Raw genomic sequence first — 27,453 nt, 5'->3', positions numbered from 1 at the left:
CCGTTGAAGTTCTTTTGAGAAACGTAGCGCGGCGACCGTCGGTGAGAGAAATTAGTAAGGCTCCTTAAGCGCTTGTAGTGTCGGTCTTTATTTCTGTGCTTTACCAGAGACGGGTGGAGAGTTTGGCCAGTCGGAAGAAGGATGAAATGTCTGGGAGGGCCGGGGTTCTAGGGACTCAGCCCTGCGTGCGGATGCCGCCATGTGGGGGCCGGGAATTCAGGGTCAGGATAGTGTTTGTCGTCTCCTTTAACCTAGTCCGCAGAGAGTCGGGGCGTTTTGCCGCCCCCCCTGCCCGCTCCACCCCCCCCCCCAGCTTCCTGCGTTTCTTGCCGCCTACTCTGCTCCTGCGCCGTAACTGCCTTCAGCCTTCGGTGTTTCTCCATGGCCTCCTTTTCTAAAACATAATTTTGATCACACCTGTGGCTCTCCCTCGTTAAGCAGTGAGTTTTTTTCAAACCGAAAAAAAATCATGGAACTCCTTTTGCAAAGAGAGTTGTACATGGGATCTTAAATAAAAGATATTTTTTAATTATTATAAATGTTTGGTTCGTCATGAAATGGGATTTGAAATTTTGATTAGATGAAGGTGCAATCTTTGTCATTTTATGTTAGTATTTTGCTTTTGTGTACAAGATTGAATCGAAAGTATCTTGGTTGCATGGACTAATGTTTACAAACGGTGACTTTTTTAACTTTCTCAGGTTGCAATCTCATCATACTTTTAAATTAAACTGACTGAAAAGTAGGTAAGTGGAGAATTTTCTCTTTAAGAGTTGAATCACTGATAACATCTGACGATAGCTTGTATTCCTCATCACAAATATATAAGACAAGAAGCCCCCGAAATTTATAACAGAACTACATTTCGTCCTAACACTTTGTGCATTTAACTCTTAGGTTGAGGCAAGAGTATTAGTTAAAGGAGTAGATGCCCTTGCTAAAACAGTAAATTCACTTCTAGGATTTTCTGTGAGTGGACATATACAATTCAGAACCCAAAAAGTATAGGTTCAAAGCTGTAAACTTCCTCATCAATGACACAGCTACAAGGCATTGAATTATATTCACCCTGATGGCAGGAAAAGCTATTTTCTGAAGGTCTCTGTTATTCTAGCACAAATTAATGCTTTGGAGGTCACCAAAATACTTCACATTTGGTATGTAACACAGTTAAGTGTATCTCATAATTTTATTGGTTTTTTTAAAGTAAATTTTTACTTAAAGAAATATGAAGTGTTTGCTGAACCCCAAAAGCTACTGATGTACAAGACTTAAGTTCAAGGTTTTTGGTATTTAAGGACTTTCCGTATATGAACCACATCTGCTTTTCCAACTTCATTTCCTTCCACTAGCACTCTTGCATTTTATCTTCATCAGTAACTCCACTTCTTATAGTTCCCATATATTTGTGTTTTTCCACATACTGTCCCTAATTCTGGAATATCCCCCGTCATTGCTTCATAGACATCTACTTGAAAACCTAGCTCAAATTTAACCTTCTAAGAGTTCTTTGACCATCTTCTCTTACCTCATTTCTGCTTTGTACCTCATAGATGCTTACATTGTGCTAGGCAGAGTGTTATGAGAGTCTGCACATGGTAATTATCTCTATAACCCCAGTACCTATGCACTTCATCAGTAGTGGCTCCCCATTGCCTACAGAACTAAAAATGGACATTTTAGTTTGGTTTGAGAAGCGTTTAGTCTTCTGCCTCCAGTCTTCCTATCATTCCAGTAAAAGAGCTTGCAGAACTCAACGAATAAAACAAATCTTTGGAAAGTGTAATGCGTAAAGAAGTAGCTGTAATGCAAAGAAATAAGAGTATACCTGCTTCTGGACTCTTACATTACTCATTTTATTTTTGCTTGTGCCCATACCATACCATCTTAACTACTGTAGCTTTTTAGTAAGTCCTCAAATTTTTTCTTTTTTGAGACTCTAGTGCCTATTCGAGGTTGTGTATACATTTTATGTACATTATGATCATCTTGCAGGTTCAACAAAAACTGCTGGGATTTTGATCTGTAGCTCAGTTTGGGGAAAACTGACTTAATATTGAGTCAGTCGCTGTCTCTCTCCATTTATTTAGATCTTACTTTATTTCTCTCAGCATTGTTTTGTTTTCAGTCTAGAGATCTTGACGTATTTCATTAGATTTATTACAATATTTGATGTTTTATGACACTATAGAAAATAGTTACTTTAAATTTTTAAATTTCTAATTGTTCTACTACAAAGAAATATAATTGATTTTTTTAAGTATTGACCTTGCTAAATTTACTTAATAATTTAAGTAGTTATTTGGAAGTCCTTTTGGATTTTCTATGTACACAACATGTCATCTATAAGTAATGACGATTTTACATTTTTTTTCTTGTATTATTAACCTGGCTAGAAACTCTAGTACAATGGTGACGAGAAGTGATGAGAGAGGAAATTTTAAAATACTGACCTTGAATTAGCCTATGATCCTGCTAAATTCACTTCTTCTAGTAGTTTTTATTGGGGTTGGGGAGAGGAAGAGGAGATTCCTTAGAGATTACTGTATACACAATCATGCTGTCTACAAATAAAGACAATTTGTTTAGTTTTTCCTTTCCAGTTTTTATGCCTAATTTCCATTGAGTATTTCACTTGAGCTTAAAGAATTCCCTTTAGCATTTCTACAGTGTAGTATTGCTAGTGATAAATTTTCACCATTTTCATTTATCTGAAAATGCCCTTATTTCGCTTTTATTTTTGAAGGATGTTTTTACTGACTGTAGAATTTTAGATAGTTTTTTTTCCCCCCAGCATTTTAAAGTTATTGCATTGGCCTCTGGCCTTCATTGTTTCTGACAAGATAGCCTTCATTCTTATTTTTGTTACCCTGTATGTTAATGTCCTTTTTTTCTAGCTGCCTTTAAGATTTTCTTTTTATCTTTGGTTTTCACCAGTGTGACTGTGATGTGCAGAGTTGTCTTTTCCTTATGTTTATCTTATTTTTATTCACAGAACCTCTTGAATTCGTGTGGTTTGAAATTTTTGTTCATTTTGGGGAATTGTCCAGCCAGTATTTCTTTAAATGTTGCTCCTGTTTCGCTGCCTGTTTTCTCTTATTCTCAGGCTCAGTTTACATGTGTGTCAGACCATTTTGCTATTTCCCACATGTTGCTTACATTATTTGTATCCTTTTATGTATCAGTCTGACTACTTTCTACTAACCTGTCTTCTAGTTCACTAATTTGATATTAAATTCATCTGTTGAAATCTTAATTTCCCTATTTTACTTTCCAATTCTCAAATTCCCACGATTTTTTAAAAAATTGAATTCCAGGATTCTGCTGAACTTCTCCATCTTTTTCTGTATTTTCTTAAACACATCAAAGTTCTTGCCTGCTAACATCAATGAGTCACACTGTGGGTCTGTTTCTGTTGTCTTTTTTCCCCTTGGTTTTTAGTTTTGTTTTGTTTGATTAAATTATTTATTTGGTTGTGCTGGGTCTTAGTTGTGGCAGGCGGGCTCCCTAGTTGCGGCATGCGAACTCTTAGTTGTGACATGCATGTGTGATCTAGTTCCCTGACCAGGGATCGAACCCGGGCCCCCTGTATTAGGAGCACGGAGTCTTAACCACTGCGCCACCAGGGAAGTCCCTTCAGTTTTGTTTGTTGGGGGGTTGGGGGGAGTTTGCTCATACATTTTTATTCTGGACATTGTGGGTGAAAATTTTGAGAGACTCCTCCAGAGAGGACTGCAGTTCATTTAAGTGTGCAGATAGTACTAGCAGATTACATTGATCCTGTTGAGGGATTCTGTTAGGCATTAATTAGGGCTGATCTATTTAGGTTTGCCCTTTCTTCTAGGAAGTAGTCTTTTCTCCTGGGTTGTGGCCCTTACTCTTAGGGCTTGGCCTCCTGGAGTCTCAGCTGAAAGTCCACATCTTTACCAAGTCCCCTCTTCCTTAGCTGGGCTTAAATTTCAACTGTTCTTAGCTTTGCAAAGCTACTGTAATATCTTTTAGCCTCCCAACTGCTGCTTTCTGCTAGGTTTTTTGGAGTCTTGCTCTGTAGATGTGCAGTTTAAGAGTTAGCTAGTAAGTGGAGGAGGGGAATATTTGTGTGCAAATTTGGGGGCTTATCTCTGTGAGGTTCTTTCCTCCCAGATTGTGCCTCTTGAGTTCCAACTACTTAGGCACCCAGAACTCCTGTCTCCTTAGCTCACTATGCTGCTATTCTCTGCTTGGGCATTTTCCTTTATCCTGGAAGGTGCCCTCAGAGGTAAAGCCTGTTAATTTTATAATTGTTTCCAGTGGAAGAATTTAGCATACTAAAAGCTATTCTGTTATGCCTAGATTTATCTTATCTAGGCATATCTTATTTTTAATTCTTGCCAGTTTGATAAAATCTAGAACTGAGTTGGTTTAGAAGCTGAGTAGAATTTGAATAGGCAGAAATGACTTTGCAAGTAGAACAGTAAGAGCACAAGTATAGTGGGGAGGGAAATTCTCTCTTTCTTAGATTGACAATTGATTAATTTTTCATCGACAGGTTTATGTATGCAATATTGTACTAATTTTCCAGGAGGAAAGTGTATACATTCCGTCTGGAGGTCTGTGTGTCTAGAAGTAACTGCTAATAGCTTGCAGTTTCTTTGCAGTCTCAAGGGTTTTTGTTTGTTTTATTGAAGTATAGTTGATTTACAATATTGTGTTAGTTTCAGATGTACAGCAGAGTGATTCAGTTATATATATATTTCTTCAGATTATTTTCCATTATAGGTTATTACAAGATAATTGAATATATATATATTTACTGTGCTATACAGTAAATCCTTGTTGCTTATCTATTTTATGTATAGAGGTTTGTATTTGTTAATCCCATACTCCTAATTTATCCCTCCCCCTCCCCCTCCCCCTTTCCTTTTGGTAACTGTAAGTTTGTTTTCTGTGTCTGTGTAAGTTTGTTTCTATTTTGTGTATAAACTTATTTGTATTACTTTTTAGATTCCACATATAAGTGATATCATACAATATTTGTCTTTGAGTGACTTACTTAGTATGATATTCTCTAGGTCCATCCTTGTTGCTGCAAATGGCAATGTTTCATTCTTTTTTATGGCTTAATAATATTCCATTGTATATATATACTTATCTTCTTAACCCAGGCAACTGTTAATGGGCACTTGGGTTGTTTCTGTATCTTGACTATTGTAAATAGTGCTGCTGTGAACATTGGGATGCATGTATGTTTTTGAATCAGAGTTTTCATCTTTTCCTGATATATGCCTAGAAGTGGAATTGCTGGATCATATGGTAGCTCTATTTTTAGTGGTTTTTAAAATTAATTTATTTATTTTATTTATTTTTCCCTGTGTTGGGTCTTTGTTGCTGTGCGCCGGCTTTCTCTAGTGGCAGCAAGCAGGGGCTACTTTTCATTGGGTGCGCAGGCTTCTCTTTGTGGTGGCTTCTCTTGTTGAGGAGCACGGGCTCTAGGCGCGCGAGCTTCAGTAGTTGTGGCTCGTGGGCTCTAGAGTGCAGACTCAGTAGTTGTGGTGCATGGGCTTAGTTGCTCCATGGCATGTGGGATCTTCCCGGACCGTGCCTCGAACCCGTGTCCCCTGCATTGGCAGGTGGATCCTTAACCACTGCGCCACCAGGGAAGCCCCATTTTTAGCTTTTTTTTTTTTTTTTTTTTTTTTTTTTTTTTTTGCGGTACATGGGCCTCTCACTGCTGTGGCCTCTCGCGTTGCAGAGCACAGGCTCTGGACGCGCAGGCTCAGCGGCCATGGCTCACGGGCCCAGCCACTCCATGGCATGTGGGATCTTCCCGGACCGGGGCACGAACCCGTGTGCCCTGCATCGGCAGGCAGACTCTAAACCACTGCGCCACCAGGGAAGCCCCCTTATTTTTAGTTTTTTAAGGAACTTCCATACTCTGCTCCATAGTGCCTGCACCAATTTACATTCCCACTAAAGTGTAGGAGAGTTCCCTTTCCTCCACACCCTCTCCTGCATTTATTATTTGTAGACTTATTGATGATGGCCATTCTGACTGGTGTGAGGTGATACCTCACTGTAGTTTTGATTTGCATTTCTCTAATAATGTTGAGCATCTTTTCATGTGCCTGTTGGCTATCTGTATGTCTTCTTTGGAGAAATGTCTATTTAGGTCTTCTGCCCATTCTTTGATTGGGTTGTTTGGGGGTTTTGATATTGAGTTGTATGACCTGTTTTTATATGTTGGAAGTTAAGGCCTTGTCGGTCACATCACTTGCAAATATTTTCTCCCATTCTGTAGGTTGTCTTTTTGTTTTGTTGATTGTTTCCTCTGCTGTGCCAAAGCTTTTGATGAGGTCCCGTTTATTTTTGCTTTTATTTGTTTTGCCTTGGGAGACTGATCTAAGAAAATACGGTTATGATTTATGTCAGAAAATGTTTTGCCTTTGTTCCTTTCTAGGAGTTTTACGGCATCTTATATTTAGGTCTTTAAACCATTTTGAGTTTATTTTTGTTTGCGGTGTGAGGGAGTGTTCTAATTTCATTGATTTACATATAACTGTCCAGCTTTCCCAACACCAGTTGCTGAAAAGACTGTCTTTTCTCCATTGTATTTTCTTGCCTCCTTCGTCATAAATTAATTGACGATAGGTGTGTGGGTTTATTTCTGGGCTCTCTATTATGTTCTGTTGATCTGTATGTCTATTTTTGTGCCAGTACCATGCTGTTTTGATAACTGTAGATTTGTAGTATCGTCTGAAATCTGGAAGCATTATGCCTCTGGCTTTGTTCTTTGTCTTTTATGGTTCCCTATAAATTTTAGGATTATTTGTTCTACTTCTGTGAAAAGTGTCATGGGTGTTTTGATAGGGATTACATTAAATCTGTAGATTGCTTTAGGTCGTATGGCCATTTTAACAATATTAATTCTTTCAATCTAAGAGTATGGGATATCTTTCCATTTCTTTGAATCATGTGTAGTTTCTTTTATCAATGTTATATCATTTTCAGTGTATTGGTCTTTTACTTCCTAGTATAAATTTATTCCTTAAGCTTTTGTGGGAGTTTCTGACATGATTTTGAATGAGATTTTTTTTTAACTTTCTCTTTCTGATACTCATGTTTTCCTTTAAAAACATGTGAATTTTGTTTTCTGCTCCATGATATATCCCTCTTTGGTTTAAATTAAAATGTTTTAAATTACTTATTAACAAGTAGTACTAACTAGCAGAAAGATATTTATCCTATGATGACTAGTAGTCTCCAGCATATATAGTTTAGCCCCAGTTGGGGAAGATGGGTGGGACTATGTTAAAAAGAAGTCTCTAGGACTTATTTTACTCCTTTGTTCATTGTATTGAAAAAGGAAGTAATGAATTCGTCATTCGTATATGTCTTTTGCTCTTTTTGGTTTTTTAGTAGCTAAAGAAATGGTATATACCATTTTCCTCTACCTCAGAAGTATATATATATATATATATTTTAATATTTAACTGCTCTGCCTTTTTTAATACTTTATTTATTTATTTATTTATTTGGCTGTGCCAGGTGTTAGTTGCAGCACGCAGGCTCTTCATTGCCGGGTGCAGGATCTTCGTTGTGGCCTGCAGGATCTTTTAGTTGTGGCACGTGGGATGTTTAGTTGCAGCATGCCAACTCTTAGTTGCAGCATGTGAACTCTTAGTTGTGGCATGTGGGATCTAGTTCCCTGACCAGGGACCCAACCCAGCCCCCTGCATTGGGAGTGCAGAGTCTTAGCCACTGGACCACCAGGGAAGTCCCAGAAATATATTTTAGATTGATTACACTTTCAGGGTACTTTCTGTTCTTTGCCTGTGTGATGACTGACATGTATGAAGGGATTCCTATATGTTTTATTTTTAATTGATCTTTAGACTTACATAGCATATTTACTTTCAGGTGAAGGGAATATACAATCTAGTAGTTAATTTCCAGTGAGTTTTGCTTTGCTGGTTGTATCTAACGCTCAAATGGGTTGAGCAGAGACTATATGAGCTGTTATTGCACTTCACAGTCGGGCCTTATTTAATTTTCTGCCTTGGGATAGGAATATCAACTACAAATTAGCACTTGCCGTTGGCACTTGCCAACTACCTCTACAAGGATTAAATCATGTGCTGCTGCAGCTGCTGACTTTCAACACCCCCTGAAAGGAGTTCAGGGTGGAGAGCAGAAATGAGGCACTCTGTGCTCTGGGAAAAACTGGCAGAACAGGTCTTCAGATAGTTAGATATTTTCAGGAGCCGATTTTATGAGCCCAATTCTTGTTATCTCCTCATATCTAGAAAAGCACTAAAATCCTTCATGGTGATGACTGCTCCTCGTGACTAGCAGAAATGTACTCCCCCTTCACCAAAGTCACATATATACTGACCTTCCCCCCTACCTCTTTGGAGCAGTTTCTCAGAACTATCTGAAATGCTGTCTCCCTGGGCTATAGTCCTCATTTTGCCCCAAATAAAACTTAACTCGCAACTCTTATGTTGTGCATTTTTTAAGTCGACAGGAGCTTTCAGTAAGAGCTAAGTTAAAGATCAGTGAGTTGAGTGGCCGAGTCCCAACCTCAAAAATAAAAGACAATTACAGAACTTCGGGGTTTTCAACGTACTAACTCAGAATAAAACCACAGACCTGGAGTTACTCCAGTAAGAACTTTAACTTAACCATATCTGTTTTACTTATCTCCTACCCTCCATAATTATTAGTTGTAAAGCCCTTTTTTTAAAAGAGTATCCTTTTCTCTTGGAGGTGACGTAAGAGGAATCCAGGAGACTTGTCCTCTGCAGCCAAGTTAGGATTGCAGGAAGGGAAAGAGTTCCAAAGGATTTAGAATTGGAGGTGGCAGCTACAAGAAAAATGGAAAATAGACCTCACTTAAGGAAAAAGAAGAACACAAGGAACCAGTCTGTCCTTGAGAGAAGAGGCCTTGGGGCTGCACAATTGTTACCTGAAAACTGGGTTTGCCTCTTGGTGGGCGTCAAGCCAGTAGACACAACCAAGCCAAAGATCTGGAGAAGGAAGGATTTATTTATTATTACTTGCAGCAAATAAGGAGAACACTGGAGATCTTTACCAAAGCAGTATCTCCCCAACAGCAAAATTGGGGAAGTTTAAGCTAAGGGTACATGCCTGTTCATGAAGGGACTTGAGCAGAGGAGAATTCAGCATAGAATTGGGGGAAAGGTTGACAGAGTCCAAGCTTTAGTTGATTGGAGTCTGGAGGCTCAGCATCATCTTTCCATCCTCCACCTGGGTGGGAGCCTTAGTTCCTGCAGAACTGAAACATATATTATTATTCCCTTGAGGAACCAGGACCCTTGCCCCAAGGCTGCACTGTTGTTTTTTGACTGCTCCTCCCTTGTTTCTGCATTCCCTCAAGATCATTAATTACTGAGACCTGTTCAAGGGTAAGCATTGAGGCCAGGCTTAGATCACAAAATGGCTTAGGCCAAAATGGGTTCTCTTACGTCAGGAAAGCCATTCCTGGTTCTCTTTCTCCAGGGACCCCCTGAGCTATCTGCTTACACAATCAAAGGCTCCTGTAGTTCCTCAAAAGTTATAAAATGGAATTCTTTTTTAAGCTTGAATGCACAGCAATCTTTTATATTGATTTTGGATTTTAGCTATTGTTTTGGGGTTTTTTTTACAGTTTTTTGTTTGTTTGTTTGGCTGCATTGGGTCTTCATTGCGTGCAGGCTTTCTCTAGTTGCAGTGGGGTCTACTCTTCGTTACGGTGTGTGGGCTTCTCATTGCGGTGGCTTCTCTTTGTTGCGGAGCACCGGCTCTAGGCGCACATGTTTCGGTAGTTGCGGCACACGAGCTCAGTAGTTGTGGCTAGCGCGCTCTAGAACACAGGCTCAGTAGTTGTAGCGCACGGGCTTAGTTACTCTGCAGCATGTGGTATCTTCCCAGACCAGGGCTCGAACCCATGTCCCCTGCATTGGCAGGCGGATTCTTAACCACTGCGCCACCAGGGAAGTCCTTAGCTGTTGTTTAAAAAGAAAAAAGAAAATTTCAACTCAGTAAATTTGAATATCTAACTGACTTTATTCATGAATCTGGCAGTATCCCATCTAGTAAATAGCAGGGCACTCAAGGAACTGTACAAGATGGAACGTTTTTATAGGCAGAAAGAGGGTAGGACAAGAAAGCTAAAAGAGTGGACTAGTTTAGACAGGGTCACCTTCCCTTAGGGGAAAGCAGGGGGTCTTGGGCAGATTACCTCACTACTGCTGACCAGGAAATTAAACTGATTGGCTTAAAATTCCACTCCTTGGAGAGGCTGAAACTACAGTTCTGTTAGGTATTATCAATAAGTCTTGGCGGGGCTTAGCACAGTTAAGTCCAGCTTGGGCTTGTTGTTTCTTCTTAACACTATTTACCAAAAAGGAATCCGTTGATGGGGGGGGGGTAGGCATTAAGTATAATGGGAAAATAGCTTCAAGACATAACTAGAAGGTATATTTGATCTAATTTGGTGTGGGAGAAGAGGCATTTAGGACTGTCCCTAGATTTCTGGCTTGGGAAATTGAGTATATACTATAGTGCCATTTCCCAAGAAAGGGAACATGTGTAAAGCAGGTTTATGTGGATAATATAAGAATATGATTTTAAATCTCCTGGATTTGAGGGACCTGTGGAACATACAAGTGGAGATATTTAATAGGCAATTGGGTATATGGGCTAGAGCTCAGGTATGTAGGGGAAAAATAGCCTATAGATGATAGTTGAATCCCAGGTTGTGCTCATAGAGCAAGCAAGAAGAGTCCTGAGGAACTGTGCTTTGGAGGAACACAGATATTCAGAAGCAGGTGAAATAAATGTTTGAGAAAAAGACTGGCAAAGAGGTAGGAGAAGAAATAGGTCTTGGAGTCTTAAGAGTCAAGGAAGGAGAGGGTCTTCCCTGGTGGTCCATTGGTAAAGAATCCGCCTTCCAATGCACGAGACATGGGTTGGATCCCTGGTTGGGGAACTAAGATCCCACGTGCTGCGGGGCAACTAAGCTCATGCACCACAAGTACTGAGCTTGCGTGCCTCAAGGAGAGAGCCCGCGTGCCACGAACTACAGAGCCCATGTGCTCTGGAGCCTGTGTGCCACAACAAAGAGCCCGCACCGCAGTGAAAGATCCTGCAGCCTCAACAAAGACCCATGCATGCCACAACTAAGACCCAACGCAGCCAAACAAATAAAGAAAATAAATAAAAGAAATCCTTTGTCTTTAAAAAAAAAAAAAAAAAGTCAAGGAAGGAGAGAATTTCAAAGGCAAGTGAAGGAACAGTCAGAGGGAGGGCAGTAGCTTTAGAAATTTTTGAATGTATTTAAATGATTCTATGAGAGAAACCAATAAGGAGGGGAAGAGGAGACCTGAGGGAATAGAAATAGAGACTAGTCTCTGCAAGAAAAAAGCATAAAGGTTTATATACTGGAGAAGTGTAGAAAGCAAAGCTATATTGGGGAGTAATGGATGAGGGAAGGAAGCTAGTGTTGTGAAAGAATGTTTTGTGCGTCCAGAAAATTACTATATTTGAAGGGACTAACGTTTAAAAATCAGATTCTTGAGACTTCCCTGGTGGTGCAGTGGTTAAGAATCCACCTGCCAATGCAGGGGACACAGGTTCAATCCCTGGTCCAGAAAGATACCACATGCTACAGAGTCAACTAAGCCTGTGCGCCACAACTACTGGGCCTGCTCTCTAGAGCCCTCAAGCCACAACTGCTGAGCCCGCGCACCACAACTACTGAAGCCCACACGCCTAGAGCCCATGATACGCAACAAGAGAAGCCACCGCAACGAGCAGCCCGCACACCACAAAAAAGAGTAGCCCCCATTCGCCGCAACTAGAGAGAAAGCCTGCGTGCAGCAACAAAGACCCAACGCAGCCAAAATAAATAAATAAATAAAATAAAAATCAGACTCTTTATCAGTTCGTATTTATTTTAGGAATCTGGATACTGTTCTCCAAGAAAAAAACCATTAGTTTGAAACTAGAGGATTTCTTCGCATCAGATAGTAAGATGAAAGAATCGACAACAGATGGTGAATGTGACAAGGCAGTGGCACCACAACTGAGGAGGCTAGATGAAATTAAGGCAGAACCTGACAATGCCCAGGTAAATATTTTACCTTATTTTCTATTTTCTAGAGTAGCATTTAATTATAAATTTTAGTTATGCAGATGCTGCTTTATCAGTTGAAAATCTTAATTCCTTCCCCAAAGCAGTTGACCAAATAATAACAGGGTGTGCAGTAAGTGCTGTAGTGAGCATATGCAAGAATATGAGAGAAGGTTGGACTGTTTGGAAATGGGATTGGGGGTTGATAAAAGGATTGCTTAGGGTATTATGGGCCTAAATGAGGTTAACACATTTTTGTTTTCATTTTTCTTAACTTGAAACAATACAAGTAACTAGTTACATGTTTTTATGCTGCTGTCTCTATTAAGTATTAGAATTATTTAGTACATTTTAAATTCTTAGAATTTTTTTATTATTTGTTTATCCAAATTAGTTTCATATTTATCCTTAAACTTTTTTAGACATGTCAAATGCTAAAGAACATATAAAGGAAAAACTGAATCAAGCTGTGAGTGTTTTGTAAGTAGGGCCAAATTTCCTTAGAATGTTTATATATGAACCAGCTGGAATTTATAGTGAAATGAAAAGTAATTTCATTTTTAATTAATTTCTAGTATTCTGTTTAGAAATAGCTAAAGTAAATCAATACCAAGTAAGAGTATGACTCCCATTGAGTTGGTGACAATGGGAATATTGTCCATCTAGGAAGTACCCGTTGCTCCTTCAGCCCGTGGACATTCAAAGACATAGATCAAGTTTAGGTAGATTGCCTGCTGCTCTGAAAAAAATCCTCCTTCGTAAGACTCATTCAGCCTAACCTAACAATTTTGTGTTTAAGGACTTTATGAAGACAATTAGCTATTAGTGATCAGAACAAGAAGGGAAAATAGGTATCATTATTGAGTATGTCTACTCTCTTTTTGTAGTAGCTGGTGAGGGACTGTGTTAACAAAAATTTATAAAGTCGTATCTAGGTACAGTAGAAAATATTGTAGTAATTGATGGGTGTTATCAGTCAAAGGTCACCAAAAGGGTAGTGCTTACTTATGTGCCATGGTTCAATTCAATTATGCAATTCACTGAACAGACTTGAGCATAATATATCATTTTCTATTGATTGGTCATTTTCATTATTTTTCAACTCTTTTTTAGGAGTATTGTCCAGCCCAACAGCCCAAAACTCAGGAGAATGACCTGAAAATAAACACTACGTTTTCAGACAATGGTAATAGAATTACTTAAGTTAATCATATTTATTCTGACCAATGTGATAGCCAGTTTATTCTACTTTTTTAGAATGCCTTTGAATAGTGCATTGATTGTTTTGGGTTTCAAGTCCAAGAGAAGTAACCTCTATAAGATAATGGAAGAATGCATACTTAATTTTATGTAAATACTAATTTTTTTCCTTCCTGTTTTGTGTTTATAGCTTCTCAGATGACTACAGGCATTCAGCTTTCTCTGGCATCATCTGGCATGAATAAGATGCTTCCCTCAGTTTCAACCACAGCTATTCAGGTTTCCTGTTGTGGCTGTAAAAAAATCCTTCAAAAGGGGCAAACTGCTTATCAGAGGAAAGGGTCTACTCAGCTTTTCTGCTCCACACTGTGCATCACTGAATACATTTCATCTCTCAATTCACCAGCTCTTCCGAAGAGAACTTGTTCGAACTGCTCAAAGTATGTAATTTTAAATTATGGCCTCTTTTACTTCCCTACATAGATCTTGATCAGAATCTTGGTTGTAATTTTCTGCGTGTTTTTGTTTGTTTGTTTGTTTGTTTGTTGTTTTTTCTGAAGAAGTAATCACCTTGGTTTAGGTAAAAGAAGCTACTTCTGCTTTTAGTTCCTCTAATAGATTCTTCAGAAATAGTTTTGTTTTTTTGTCAAGAGATTGCCAGAAATTAAAATGATAGGAGCTGTGTTTCTCTTCACCTTTAAATAATGACTTCTGAAACTTATTTTCCTATTCTTTTCATTTGAAATTCTCTGTATGTGGGGTTATTGCGTGCCCATTATATTTTATCATTTAACTGTATAGTGAGCAACCTACTAAAAATTTAATCATATAACAGTTACTTTTTTGACCTTCCAAGGTGTAAAGTTATATAATGTTTCTCTTGTAATGGCAAGTGAAGTAGTTTAATTCTTTTGAAAAATTGAATAGCCTTAGGTAAACATAGATGTATGTATGTAATCTTTTTACGTTTTCTGTGAACTATTATTGGGATCTTTTTTGCTAACTTTTTTTTACATATGTAAAGCAATTTAGATGAGAAGAAAGGAAGTAGTAGTGATTTCGTAATGTCCAGAACTTTGAACACTACACTAAGATGTCTAAAGGATCAGTGCTTTGAGAGTCCCATAGTATTATAATTCTGGTTTGTTAGTACTCATTAAATGCTAGTGTAAAGTTTTAAATGTCTTTGTTCCAGAACAAGAAAATGCATAGGCTACCAATTTTGCCAGTAAATATAAATTCCTTTCAAATAATATCTTGTTTTGGAATCAGATTGCCACAATTTGAATCTTGCTTCCTCAATTTACATTTTGCTACTCTATGTGATCCCTGAGCAACTATATCAGCATCATCATTTGGGAGCTTGTTAAAAATGCAGAATCTCAGGTGTCACCCAGGCCTATTGAATCAGAACTACATTTATCCCCAAATGATTCATATACGTGCTAAAGTTCAAAAAGCATTGAGAACTTCTTTTTTAGTATTCCCATCTATTTTGTTAAATGTACGTAAGAATTTTGATCATTAAATAATATATTTAAGTGATCAGAACAATATTTGCATGTAATAAGAACCCAGTAAATGTTGACTATCGCTATTATTCTCTTAACAAACTCACATACCCTTTATATTGGTTGCTTCAGCTCCTCATTTGGCTGCTGCTTCAGGAGTTAACCCTTGCTTCAAGTCTTCCTCCCCAGAACTCTACTTACCTTTCTTTTGTGCTTTGTAAACCCTTTAACACTATACTTTGTCCTTTTTCTTTTTTGCCGTGGGCTGTATGGCACTCTCTTCAGCATGCTTTCTTTCTCTGCAGAATCATAAAACTGGAAGGGACCTTAGAGATCATCCAGTCCAAATATTTTCTTTTGGTTTTGAGGAAACTGAGGCTCTGAGAAGTTAAAAGTATCATGTTGCTGTGTTTGGAGTTTACCCATTATACATCTTCAGCGGAGCTCCCAGACAGATTGAAAAGGCTGAAGCAGGAAAGATTTAGTGTGTAAGTTATTCTCTAAGGCAAAGAAATCCAATATGAACGAAACATGGAATAAGTTTTACTTCCTTTGGAATAAAAATGTTTTGATAGAAAATACTATTTTATAGGTTGGTGAAAAGGTGGTAGGTACAGTGATGTGTAGGCTGCGAGAGGCTGTCCATTGTTCAGAGTAACCTTTACTGTTTTCAGAACTTTTTACTGTATATTCATTAGCCTCTTGTATTAGTTATGTAGTTCTCAAGATTTTAGCTAATTATCAGTTGAGGTTTTTGATGAGGTTTTTTTTTAATAGCAGTGATTTTAAATCTGTTCTGAGTTGCTATAGGTTTTTTTTAAATTGAAGTATAGTTGATTTACAATGTTGTGTTAGAGTCAATGTAGTTTTTATTCTGTTTCATGATCCAAATGAAAGATAACTTTGCAAATGACATTTTAAATCTTGTTAGAAAGATAAGACTCTTCTTTTGAGAGCTGTGTATTTAAGTGTATTTCTGTACTTCTGTATCCCAACTGAAGCTAACCAGAGATCCTGAAAGAAATTAGTGGAGTTTAAAATAGGCCCATGCACTAATGATGTAACACTTATTTGTAGGAAAGTTGTTCAGACCTATGCTCAGCCTTTGGTTAAGCTAATTTTAGGCACTTTTAACAAAATTCATTTTTGATTTTTTTTTCTTTAAATAAGGCCTTAGTAGATTAGAAGCTAGCAATCTAGTATGCTATTAGCAGTAAAAGCCAATGAGCATTTTCAGACTTCAGTGCTTCTGCCAGTGCTATTTCTTCTGCCTTCCTTCCCATCTGGCTAATTTCTTGCTGTCTTAAAGGTCTGCCTCAAATATCTGTACCCTTTGTCTATTCCCATACCATTCCTTCCTCTTATTCCCCCCAGCCACCCAGATAATTGTTCCATGGTCTGTGTTTCCATAGTGTTCATAACTCCCAAAACATTGATTGTAAAATTAATGTTATTAAAGAATTGATAATGCTGCAGTTAGACTATGAACCTCTTGACATTAGGGACCAGATTATACTCATTTTTATGTCCCCAAGGCCTAAACACTGCTTGGCACACAGTGAATCCTAGAAAAAATTTTGTCACAACTCGGATACTGCATGTAGAGCTACATCTTAAGCCAGTAAAATGACTGGTGTTGTGATAATGAAAATTAACCTGTTATTTTGGTGCTGTTTAAGGAGGCAGAAAGATTATAGTATAGATAGTCCCTAACATACAATTGTTCTACATAATGATTTTTTGACTTTACAGTGGTGCTAAAGCGATACACATTCAGTAGAAACCTACTTCGAATTTTGAATTTTGTTCTTTAGCTGGGCTAGTATGATAGTATGCAGTATGATATTCTCATGAGGCCGGGCAGCAGCAGTGAGCCCCAGCTCCCAGTCAGCCACGTGATCACAAGGGTAAACAACCCATACACTTAAAATCATTCTGTACAACCATTCTGTTTTTCATGTTCAGTACCATATTCAACAAACCATGCAATATGTTCATCACTTTATTATAAAATAGGCTTTGTGTTAGATGATTTTACCCAAATGTAAGCTAAGGTAAGTGTTCTGAGCACCTTTAAGGTAGACTAGGCTAAGCTATGGTGTTCTATAGGTTAGGTGTATTAAATGCGTCTTTGACTTATGATATTTTCAATTTAAGATGGGTTTATCTGGACATAACCCCATTGTAAGTCAAGGAAGATTTGTACACTAAAAATTTGTAAATATTGAGGTTTAAAATAGGGTTGATTTCAGGAGTATTTCATCTGGAAAACTATTATCCTGAAAGATTGATATTCTGAGGGATCTAGGTAGCCAGATATCTTGGTATTTCCTGTAGTAGCAGTTCTCACATTTTCTGGTTTCTGGACCCCTTTACAATCTTAAAATTTTTTGAAGACCCAAAGAGCTTTAGTTTATGTAGCTTACATCTACCTATACATATATTGTGTTAGAAATTAAAACTGAGGGGGCTTCCCTGGTGGCGCAGTGGTTGAGAGTCCGCCTGCCTGCCGATGCAGGGAACATGGGTTCGTGCCCCGTTCCGGGAAGATCCCACATGCCGTGGAGCGGCTAGGCCCGTGAGCCATGGCCGCTGAGCCTGTGCATTCGGAGCCTGTGCTCCGCAACGGGAGAGGCCACAACAGTGAGAGGCCCGCGTACCACAAAAAAAAAAAAAAAAAAAAAAAAAAAGAGGAATTTTTAACTATTAACTCATTTAAAAGTAATAAACTCTGCATGTTGACCTAAATTTTTTTTTGAATAATAGCGTTTTTTAACATTTAGGAGAAGTTTTAAGAAAAATTTAGTGAGCACTGTTTTATTAGTTTTGCAAACTGCTTTACTGTCTGGCTAGGTTCTCATATCTGCTTCTGCATTCACTTGGTTATAAAATGTTGTTTTGGTTGAAGTCTGAAGAAAAGCTGACCTTACAAATAAGTATTTGGAAAAGGGAGGAGTGTTTTAATAGCATTTCATATAATTGTGGATGTTCTTTGGTACTACAGTTTCCTTAAAGGATACTACAGTTTCTTAAAGGTTAGTTACAAGGTAGAATCTGAAGCCATATCAATGAATTTTTTGTACCGTCACGTTAAAATTTATTGGTCTATTTGTACTTTGAATGGTTCTTTTACCCACAGCTGATTTTTGCTTCATGCTATCATCATTTGGAAAATATTGATTCCCTGAGGTATGCAGATCTAAATGTTGTCGTGTTTCATTATGCATTATTTTAAAAATCACATTTTTTTAAAACCAAATCACTAATCTCACCAAGAAAGTCTACATATTAGGAAGCTATCAAGCTGGAGGTTTTCCAAAATTCTAATTTTCAGTGAAAGCTCATATTTTATCATTGGCAATAACTACTGCCAGTTGTTTTCCTTGAGGTAACAGTCTTACTTTATTCATTTTTGAGAAAATATCTGCCAGATACCTACTTCTGGTTAATAGTTTCCCTGATAGTCATTCTTTGAAGTAAATAGGTATTCCATGAAAAAAGTAGCTAACTCATTTATTTGTTTGTTTGTTTATTTATGGCTGTGTTGGGTCTTTGTTGCTGTGCGTGGGCTTTCTCTAGTTGTGGCGAGCAGGGGCCACTCGGAGGCTTCTCGTTGCGGTGGCTTCTCTTGTTGCGGAGCACAGGCTCTAGGCACTTGGGCTTCAGTAGCTGTGGCATGTAGGTTCTGGAGCACAGGCTCAGTAGTTGTGGCGCACGGACTTAGTTGCTCCGCAGCATGTGGGATCTTCCTGGACCAGGGCTCGAACCCCTGTCCCCTATACTGGCAGTCAGATTCTTAACCACTATGCTACCAGGGAGGTCCCCTAACTCAGGTTTTAACTCTTAACATTCCTACATGAGATTTTCCTTGAAACAACCATCATACTTTGGTGTGCAGGAGAAATAATTTATGCCTACGTCCCATTTCATCTCACAGAATATTAAAAAGATGTACTGAAGGATTGAGTTTTAATAAAGTAAATAACTTACAACAAATTCATCGTTGTGAATAGCGCAAATACTGGTACCTTTTGGTGTCACTGCCTTGATTTATGCTAAATAAGGCTCTGGCAGTTTTACCCACCATCGCTTTTTTTTTTTCCTCCCGATTTATTGAGGTGAAATTCATATAACAAAAACCATTGCAGTACCATTTAGTACATTCACAGTATTGTACACCTACCACCTCTATCTAGTTCCAAAACATTTCTATCATCCCAAAGTAAAATGCCTTATCTATTAAGGAGTTTCTCCCCATTCCCCTATCTTCACTCCCCTCAACCCCTGGCAACAACCAGTCTGCATTCTATCTATGGATTTATCTGTTATGAATATTTTATATAAACGGAATCACAACATGTGACCTTTTATGTCTGGCTTCTTTCCCTTAGCATAGTGTTTTCAAGACTCATTCATGTTGTGGCATGTGTATCAGTACTTCATTCTTTTTTTTTTATAGCTGAATAATATACCACAATTTGTTTATCCATTCATTTGTTGATGAACATTTAGGCTGTTGCTATCTGTTGTAACTGTTAGGAACCCTTGTGTATATGTACTTTTTTGAGTACTTTTTTTTAGTTCTTTGGGGTATATACCTAGGAGTGGAATTGTAGGGGCCCACCATTGCTTTTGCACCATCCGTTCAAATGTCAACACAGTGAAAAAAGCGAATAACATGTTAATATTATGAAAATAGTTTTGATCCTGTGTACCTCCTGAAAGTATCTGGAGAATCCCCAGGAATTTGTAGGCCAAACTTCTAAATCCTCTGTCTTGTAGATTCCAAAGTTTGTCAGGTATGAATATGTGATTTCTCATCATCATTCTGTAATCACTAGCACCAACTAATACAGGCAAGGTAATCCTCAAACTGTACTATCAAATGTGTTTATAATCCTTAACGTTATAGATGAAGAAATTAACATTTAGGTAATATAAATGACTTAATCACTGTTACTTAATGTAAGTGATAGAACTAGATACCAAATTCACGTTTTCTTATTTCAAGGCTGATGTTCCTACTATTTCACAGTTCTTCAGGTAAATGAAACAATAGGGGAGAGGGTTATTTAAGGGAGTGATTTAGCTTATGAAAAGAAAGAAATAATTGTGGTAAAAGAGTTTAATGGTGCCCTTGTTATTTATTTTTAGAGACATTTTAAATCTAAAGGATGTGATCAGTATCCAGCTGGAAGATACTACCACTAGCAAAACTTTTTGCAGCCAATCTTGTCTTTCATCATATGAAGAAAAAAGAAAACCATTTGATACCATATGTACTAATAGCATTCCAGCCAAGTGCAGCATGTGTCAGAAGACTACTGTTGTAAGTTGCAATATTTCTTAACCTTGAGGGACTCTGATTATTCTGCTTAAATATCAGAGTTTTTACTAAGTCTTTTTTTTAAATCCTAGATTCAGTATGAAGTAAAATACCAGAACATGAAACGTAGTCTTTGCAGTAATGCCTGTTTTTCAAAGTTTCACTCTGCTAACAACCTCATCGTGAACTGTTGTGAGAACTGTGGAGCTTACTGTTCCACTAGCTCTAGTCTGTTCCATATACTTCACATGGAAGCACAGTCTCATTACTTTAATAGTTCAAAGAGTATTACAGCATATAAGCAGGTATGAATAAAGATCTGTTGCATAAAGTGAGGACCACTCCATTTGAATTTGATTGCATAAGACTCAAATGAAAAATGGAAGATTGAATTCCTTCCATTAGTTGGCTTGTGAATGTTTCCACTTTAGGAAACTGGCGGTATAGATTTTAGTACCATTGGGAATATTTTTCATTGGCAAGATGATGAAGGAGATGATATAAAAGACTTCCGACAGTTGTTTTTCACATAACAATTCATGATGAATGCTGCATGGAGATTTTCCTAAAGAACCTCAGGGTGATCATCTTGTCTTGAAGAAAAGGCAATCAGAGGGAAGCTTATTTATAAGTTAGATAACAAACATAACAGTAGTCTATTGGTCAGTAGGACTCAACCACAGAAATGTTTTTTATTTTTAATTCCATGTATTTAATTCTTACACCTAAGCAAGGTTAAGATGAATCAAGAATGTCACACGCTTTTTTCTGAATCAGGAGTCCTCGTAGGCAATAAACCAATGAGAAATAATCCCCTATTTCTGATAGGAGAGCCTTGGATGGGTGGCTCTGAGAGCAGAGAAGCTGGCCCTGCTTTGCAGGACTAAGTGAGCTGAACACAATAGTGGTCTGAGCTCCTTTCATGAGGTGGACTGTCACATGTCTTGCTCGTTCAGGTGATGCTTTGAGACCCAATTGTATCCCTATAAATTCTTCCTTAAAAACAAGCAACTGGGGCTTCCCTGGTGGCGCAGTGGTAGAGAGTCCACCTGCCGATGCAGGGGACGCGGGTTCGTGCCCCGGTCCGGGAAGATCCCACATGTCGCGGAGCGGCTGGGCCCGTGAGCCACGGCCACTGAGCCTGCGCGTCCGGAGCCTGTGCTTCGCAACGGGAGAGGCCACAACAGTGAGAGGCCCGCGTACCGCAAAAAAAAAAAAAAAAACAAGCAAGTGAAGATGGGAGTCTTGACAAGCCACAGTTCAAATAGGTCATTTGTGAGCCACAGCTTTTCAATGACAGAATGCCCACACCATGAGAGTACCCTGCTTGGGACCAGAAATGGGAGAATAGAGAGCATAGAACCCTTTGTCTGAAAGCAGTTAATGCCGTTCCTTTTCTTTCTTTACCCCTCACACTCAATAAATAGACCTTCTCCTGTTTTTAAGAGCCTGTATTTGAGTACTCAGTTATTCAGCATATGTGATGGGGCATGGCTTATTTGGCTAGATGAGTTAAGAAACACCACCTAACACTATGCCCTGCTGCATTTAAGATATTGTGTGATTGTGATAATGTAGAAAATCCACATTGTTAGTGAACTGTAATCAAGAATTAGATTCCCCGGTGGTCCAGTGGTTGGGACTCTGCGCTTTTACTGACAAGGGCCTGGGTTCAGTCCCTGGTTAGGGAACTAGGATCCTGCAAGCCACACAGCGTGGCCAAAAAAAAAAAAAAAATTAGTAAAGCACTCAAACCTGTGAATCCAAAACTGCAAAAATGGGGTGGCCTTTTATTTTAAAAAGTTGATTGGTATAATTGTAATTATTTTGGCCACATCTTTTTTTTTAATTATTTATTTATTTATTTATTGCTGTGTTGGGTCTTCATTGCCACGTGTGGGCTTTCTCTAGTTACAGCGAGCGGGGGCTACTCACTGCATGTTGTGATGTGCGGGCTTCTCATCATGGTGGCTTCTCTTGTTGCAGAGCGTGGGCTCTAGGCATGTGGGCTTCAGTAGTTGAGGCACGCGGGCTCAGTACTTGTGGCGTGTGGGCTTAGTTGCTCTGCGGCATGTGGGATCTTCCCAAACCAGGGCTCGAACTGTGTCCCCTGCATTTGGCAGGCGGATTCTTAACCACTGCACCACCAGGGAAGCCCCCAAAATTCTTATAAGTATAAATTTCTGGGTCAACATACAGGGATACTTTAAATATTGATAGGTATTAATGTTTTGTGCATCTTCTCAACCACTGTGCCACCAGGGAAGTCCCTGGCCACATCTTCTTACTAGAGTACATTAGTTAAGTATTAGCTTTCCCACATGAGTAATAATTAGTTATAAATTATACCACTATTGTTGGTTAATGTAAATATTGGTGAGTTGTTATATTTCGTAAAATATGAAAATTCCTACTAATAAGGGACAAAAATAGTAATTTTCAAAATTACACTCTACTTTTTGTTTCATTGTTCCTTTGCCAATATCCCATTCTTTCACAGAAAAAGAAAATCTGTAAGATATTTTCATTTGTCTTTGCACTTTGTACCCCTAAAAGCTGTTCCATTTCATCATTGTCATTAGTGTTAACTTAGTATTAAGTTCAGGAATGATGGCTCCCGTTTCACCAGAAAGAGTAGCTGGTGAACCTCCCCATTTTCTATCCTTTTCCTTTGCAACCTTACTGCTTACAGAATGCACTACGTTCTGTACCTCTTACTGCTTGTGTGCTGCTTTCTTACAACATGCTTGAATTTTCACCATGAAGTTAGGCTAGAAAAACAGTGTTTCCCACAGCATCTTGTAATGTGTGTTAGGCACCCTTTTCTGGCTCCTCCTTAGCACCAGTAAAAGGCTTTCCTTAGTTGATGCCCAAGTTGGCATTAAAGACAGATCTGTAATTATAAGACTTTTGTTCATTTGTCCAGTTGGCTTTAGTTGCCTGGATTGATGAACATCTTTTATGACCACTTTCTTCATTGCTTGCATATGTATTGTTACAGCTATTAATATACCTGACAAATAATACAAATAGTTACCTAATAGATTAATCGGTTTCCTTCATTTTAGTCATTACAATCTATAACTGCCTTTTTTCTGGTTTTTATGAAAGTGCAAAAATATGACTTCATTGTTATTATAATATTTCAACTAAGCAGTGGTTGTGAGCATATGTCATATACCAGGAATATGAATATTATTTTACTCTCTAACAGAAACCAGCCAAAACACTTACATCTGTTCTTTGCAAATCATTGAAACCCTCAGACGAAATGATTGAGACTACCCATGACTCGGGGAAGACAGAGCTTTTCTGCTCTGTTCATTGTTTCTCTGCTTACAGTAAAGCTAAGATGGAATCTTCTACAGGTACTATTTTTTTAGCAGTTACCAGAGATTTAGTAACTGTTGAAGAATATTACTGCTTTCCTTTAATTTATAACCTTGATTCATTTCTAACTTAAACTGACTTACAAGTCAAAACAATCTAAAACTTGTTTCAAAGAACTGTTTCCGGTATTTTTGCATAAAAGGAAGGCTATTTCATCACCAGCGATTTAATATTTATTTGTAAAGATTGCCATATTAGAATATAGAATCTTCTAGTTAGCCCTGCTTTGTAAAAACAAGGCTATTAGTTACATTTTTCACATGGAGTAGAGCTAGTCGGAAATACTTTGATGTTCACTAATAGAAAGGGACAGAGAATCCAGAGCCGACTGTGTATTCTATCAAAGAGCCTCATATAGGACCAGTGGTGCTAATTTCATAGATGGTGGAATGAATGATTCCCCTGGGGCTTGTGCATCATGCAGACTGGCTTATTATAGAAATCTCTTTAATACTAGCTTAGACACCAACTCAGCTCCATTCATATTGAGTTTATGAATCCTGGAATGGTTAGAAATGATACCCATTAGGAGATTCTGTAGCAGTGTTCTTCATTGGTAATTTCACATTAAAGATTTGCTTGACAGTTCAAGCAAATAGTATGAAAGGACTGATAAACTGCGTGCAAAGGTAAAAGATATAAAATGATGGGAAAATGTAAATTATCCGTTTAATGTTGATATTAATCTTATCCTAAAGAACCTGGATATTCCTAAGCCCTAATAAAAATTACTCCAATACCCACTAATACTTAAAGCAATTATTGATAGATATTTGCGTTATTCATTGAAACACTTGTAATTAAACAGTGCTTTCTGATTGATTGATTCTGCCTGGTTTATAAGATATCTTTTAATTTTTATCAGTAAATGTTTCCATGGTGCATGATGCTTCAACAGATCTCCTTTCTCCAAAGAAAGATACAACTCCAGTTATAAGCAATATAGTGTCATTGGCAGATACTCGTGAAGCCCTGCCTGTCATGAACTCTGATGTATTACAAGGTAAAAATTGATGATGTGACGTTGTTTGACATATACACTGTTTTGCCATACTTGATTAGAATATAGAATCTGTCTTTAAGTTTTCTTTTGGTTGCCTAATATGAAATAAGCAATTATATAGTTAATGATGCTATTTTATAGATTATGGTATGAGATCTACAATTTATGCTTTATTTTAACAGGTACAGTTTCTTCAGTAACAGCAAATGTCGTTGAGGATGTAAGTTTTATTCTTAATTGTTTTTGCTACTGTCTTTTTTAAGCTTTATATTTTTAAACATATTGTGCACGTGTATATTTGAGCATATTCATTCCTGATTTGATCATAGAGCTAAAAAATGTAGAGCAATAAACACCTTTTGTTATTCACGTTCAGTTTCCCAAATCTCAAGTTTGACTTGAAATTATTAATAAGAATACTAAGTTATAAATAATTGTTAATGTTTCCCCCTAGTGGAGCTCATACTGTAACTCACCCATTGATTTTTTTGTTATTAGAACGGATATGTTCGATATTTTAATTGATTATTTGAAAACTGTTCAAAAAAATGTTATTTTGTCATTTTCTCCCAAGATTTCTAAGACTTCACCCAGTGAATCAAGTAATGGTGTTGTTAATAGTAATGTGGAACAGCCAAGCCTTTCACCATCTTCATCAGTACTCAGTCAGCATACAACTGGCTCCAGTATAGAAGTACAAAAAGATCATGTGTCAAACCAAGATGCTACAAACAGTATGAAATCCATGAAAATAAGCGATGGACTACGTCACCCAAAATTTACATCCAGAGTACAAAAAGTTAAAGGTAAATCACGAAGTATTAAAAAATCTTGGTGTTCAAATTTTCAGCAATTAGAAAACAGTATTAAAAAGGATGTGATATTCTGTTATTCGTGTCAGTTGTTCTGCCAAAAAAAATTTAGCTATGGAGGAGAGTCATTTGCAGCCCAAGGAATTTCCAATTGGAAAAAAACTCTGGAAAAATTCAGAAAGCATGAAAAAAGTGAAATGCATTCAAAGTCATTGCAATTTTGGAGGGAATACCAGTTTTGTGATGAAGCCGTTAATGACAGTTTATCTAATCATTCAAAACAGATTGAGGGAAATAAAAAGTACCTAAAGCTTATAATTGAAAATATTTTATTTCTTGGAAAGCAGTGTTTACTCTTAAGAGAAAATGACCAGTCTGTTTCATCTGTGAATAAAGGCAATTTTTTAGAATTCTTAGAAATCCGAGCAAAAGATAAAGGAGAAGAAATATTTCGACTTACAAATTCACAAGTTGACTTCTACAATAGTACACAAGTTCAAAATGATATTATTGAAATAATAAAGACTGAAATGTTACAAGATATTGTAAATGAGATCAATGTCTCCTCAGCTTTTTCAATAATATGTGATGAAACAACTGATAGTGCCACTAAAGGACAATTCTCAATTTGTGTAAGATACCCACAGAAAACATCAAAGGCTATATTAATTAAAGAAAGATTTTTGGGTTTCATAGATGTTGAAGAGATGACTGGGACCAACTTACACAGGAGTATTAAAACTTACCTGCAGCAAATTGGAGTTGATTTGGATAAAATACGAGGCCAGGCCTATGATAGCACCAGTAACTGGAGGGGAAAATTTAATAAAATTGCAGCAGAATTCAAGAAGGAAGAGCCAAGAGCTTTATACCTGCATTGTTACGCACATTTTTTGGATTTAGCAGTGATTAGGTTTTGCAAAGAAGTAAAAGAGCTCCGAAGTGCTCTAAATACTCTCAGTTCCTTGTTCAACACTATTCATGGGGAAATGTCTGTAAATTTTCAAAACATTTATAAGCTAAGTCAAAACAAAACATGCAAGAAACATACATCACAATCATGTTGGACAGTCCATGATCGTACGTTACTATCTGTGATTGAGGGTCTTCCAGAGGTTATTGAAACACTGGAAGTTCTATCAAGCCATTCTTCAAACACAAGTTTAGCTGATGAATTGAGTGATTTGTTGGCATTGGTTTCCAAATTTGAATTTATCTTTTGTTTGAAATTTCTTTATCGAGTACTAAGTGTTACAGGAATTCTTTCCAAAGAGCTTCAAAGTGAAACCATAGACATTTTTTCTTTGTCTTCAAAAATAGAAGCAATTTTGGAATGTTTATCATCTGAAAGAAATGATACTTATTTCAAAACTATCTGGGATGGAGCAGAGGAAGTATGTCAAAAAATAACCTGTAAAGGTTTTGAAGTTGAAAGGCCTTCATTTCAGAAAAGAAGAAAAATTCAGAAAACAATAGATTCTAGCAATTCAGACAATATGTTTTTTCCTACCTCAACAGAAGAGCAATATAAAATTAATATTTATTACCAAGGCTTGGATACTATATTACAGAATTTAAAATTGTGTTTTTCAGAGTTTGATTATTGTAAAATGAAGCAGATTTCAGAACTGTTACTTAAATGGAATGAACCGTTAAATGAAGCAACAGCTAAAGATGTCCAAGAATTTTATAAACTTGATGCAGACATCATCCCAGAACTTAGATTTTATCGGCAATATGCAAAGCTCAACTTTGTCCTAGATTATGATTGCATCAGCTTCAGCAATCTTGGCCATTTGTTTATTCAGCATGGTCTTCACAATAATATTCCTTGCATATCAATGCTATTATATATTGCTTTGTCTTGGCCAGTTACTTCAGCAAGTGTTGAAAATTCATTTTCTACACTGTCTCGTCTTAAAACATATTTATGTCATACCAGGGGACAAGAAAGGCTTAGTGGCTTAGCCCTAATGGCTGTTGAGCAGGAATTGGTAAATAAACTGATGGAACCTGAAAGACTCAGTGGAACTGTGGAAAAGTTTATCCTACAGGTGAAAGAAATATAAAACTTGCTAACTTGAATTTACCTGAAAGAA

General features: G+C 37.5%; 1 protein-coding gene across 4 annotated transcripts; it reads left to right on the top strand.

Annotated features, from left to right (window-relative positions):
• ZMYM1 (zinc finger MYM-type containing 1) lies at nt 1-27,453 on the top strand. 4 transcript variants are annotated; one of them, XM_081223306.1, is made up of 11 exons: nt 1-41; nt 702-746; nt 11,940-12,109; nt 13,226-13,298; nt 13,503-13,752; nt 19,978-20,152; nt 20,242-20,454; nt 23,364-23,517; nt 24,405-24,542; nt 24,725-24,762; nt 25,117-27,453. In XM_081223306.1, exons 3-11 carry the CDS (start codon nt 12,014-12,016, stop codon nt 27,421-27,423), a joined length of 3,444 nt encoding a protein of 1,147 aa, XP_081079432.1. In that variant the 5' UTR covers nt 1-41; nt 702-746; nt 11,940-12,013; the 3' UTR covers nt 27,424-27,453. The 4 variants fall into 4 exon arrangements, with proteins under 4 accessions (XP_081079432.1, XP_081079434.1, XP_081079431.1 ...); XM_081223308.1 differs by lacking the exon at nt 702-746 and having other exon boundaries at nt 8-54; nt 25,117-25,348; nt 26,948-27,453; XM_081223305.1 differs by lacking the exon at nt 702-746 and having other exon boundaries at nt 8-54.

Source organism: Mesoplodon bidens (assembly GCF_964165515.1).
Source record: "Mesoplodon bidens genome assembly, chromosome: 2".
Lineage (NCBI taxonomy): Eukaryota > Metazoa > Chordata > Mammalia > Artiodactyla > Ziphiidae > Mesoplodon > Mesoplodon bidens.
The sequence above is the reverse complement of the archived record's forward strand: the minus strand, read 5'-3'. Positions and strand labels throughout refer to the sequence as shown.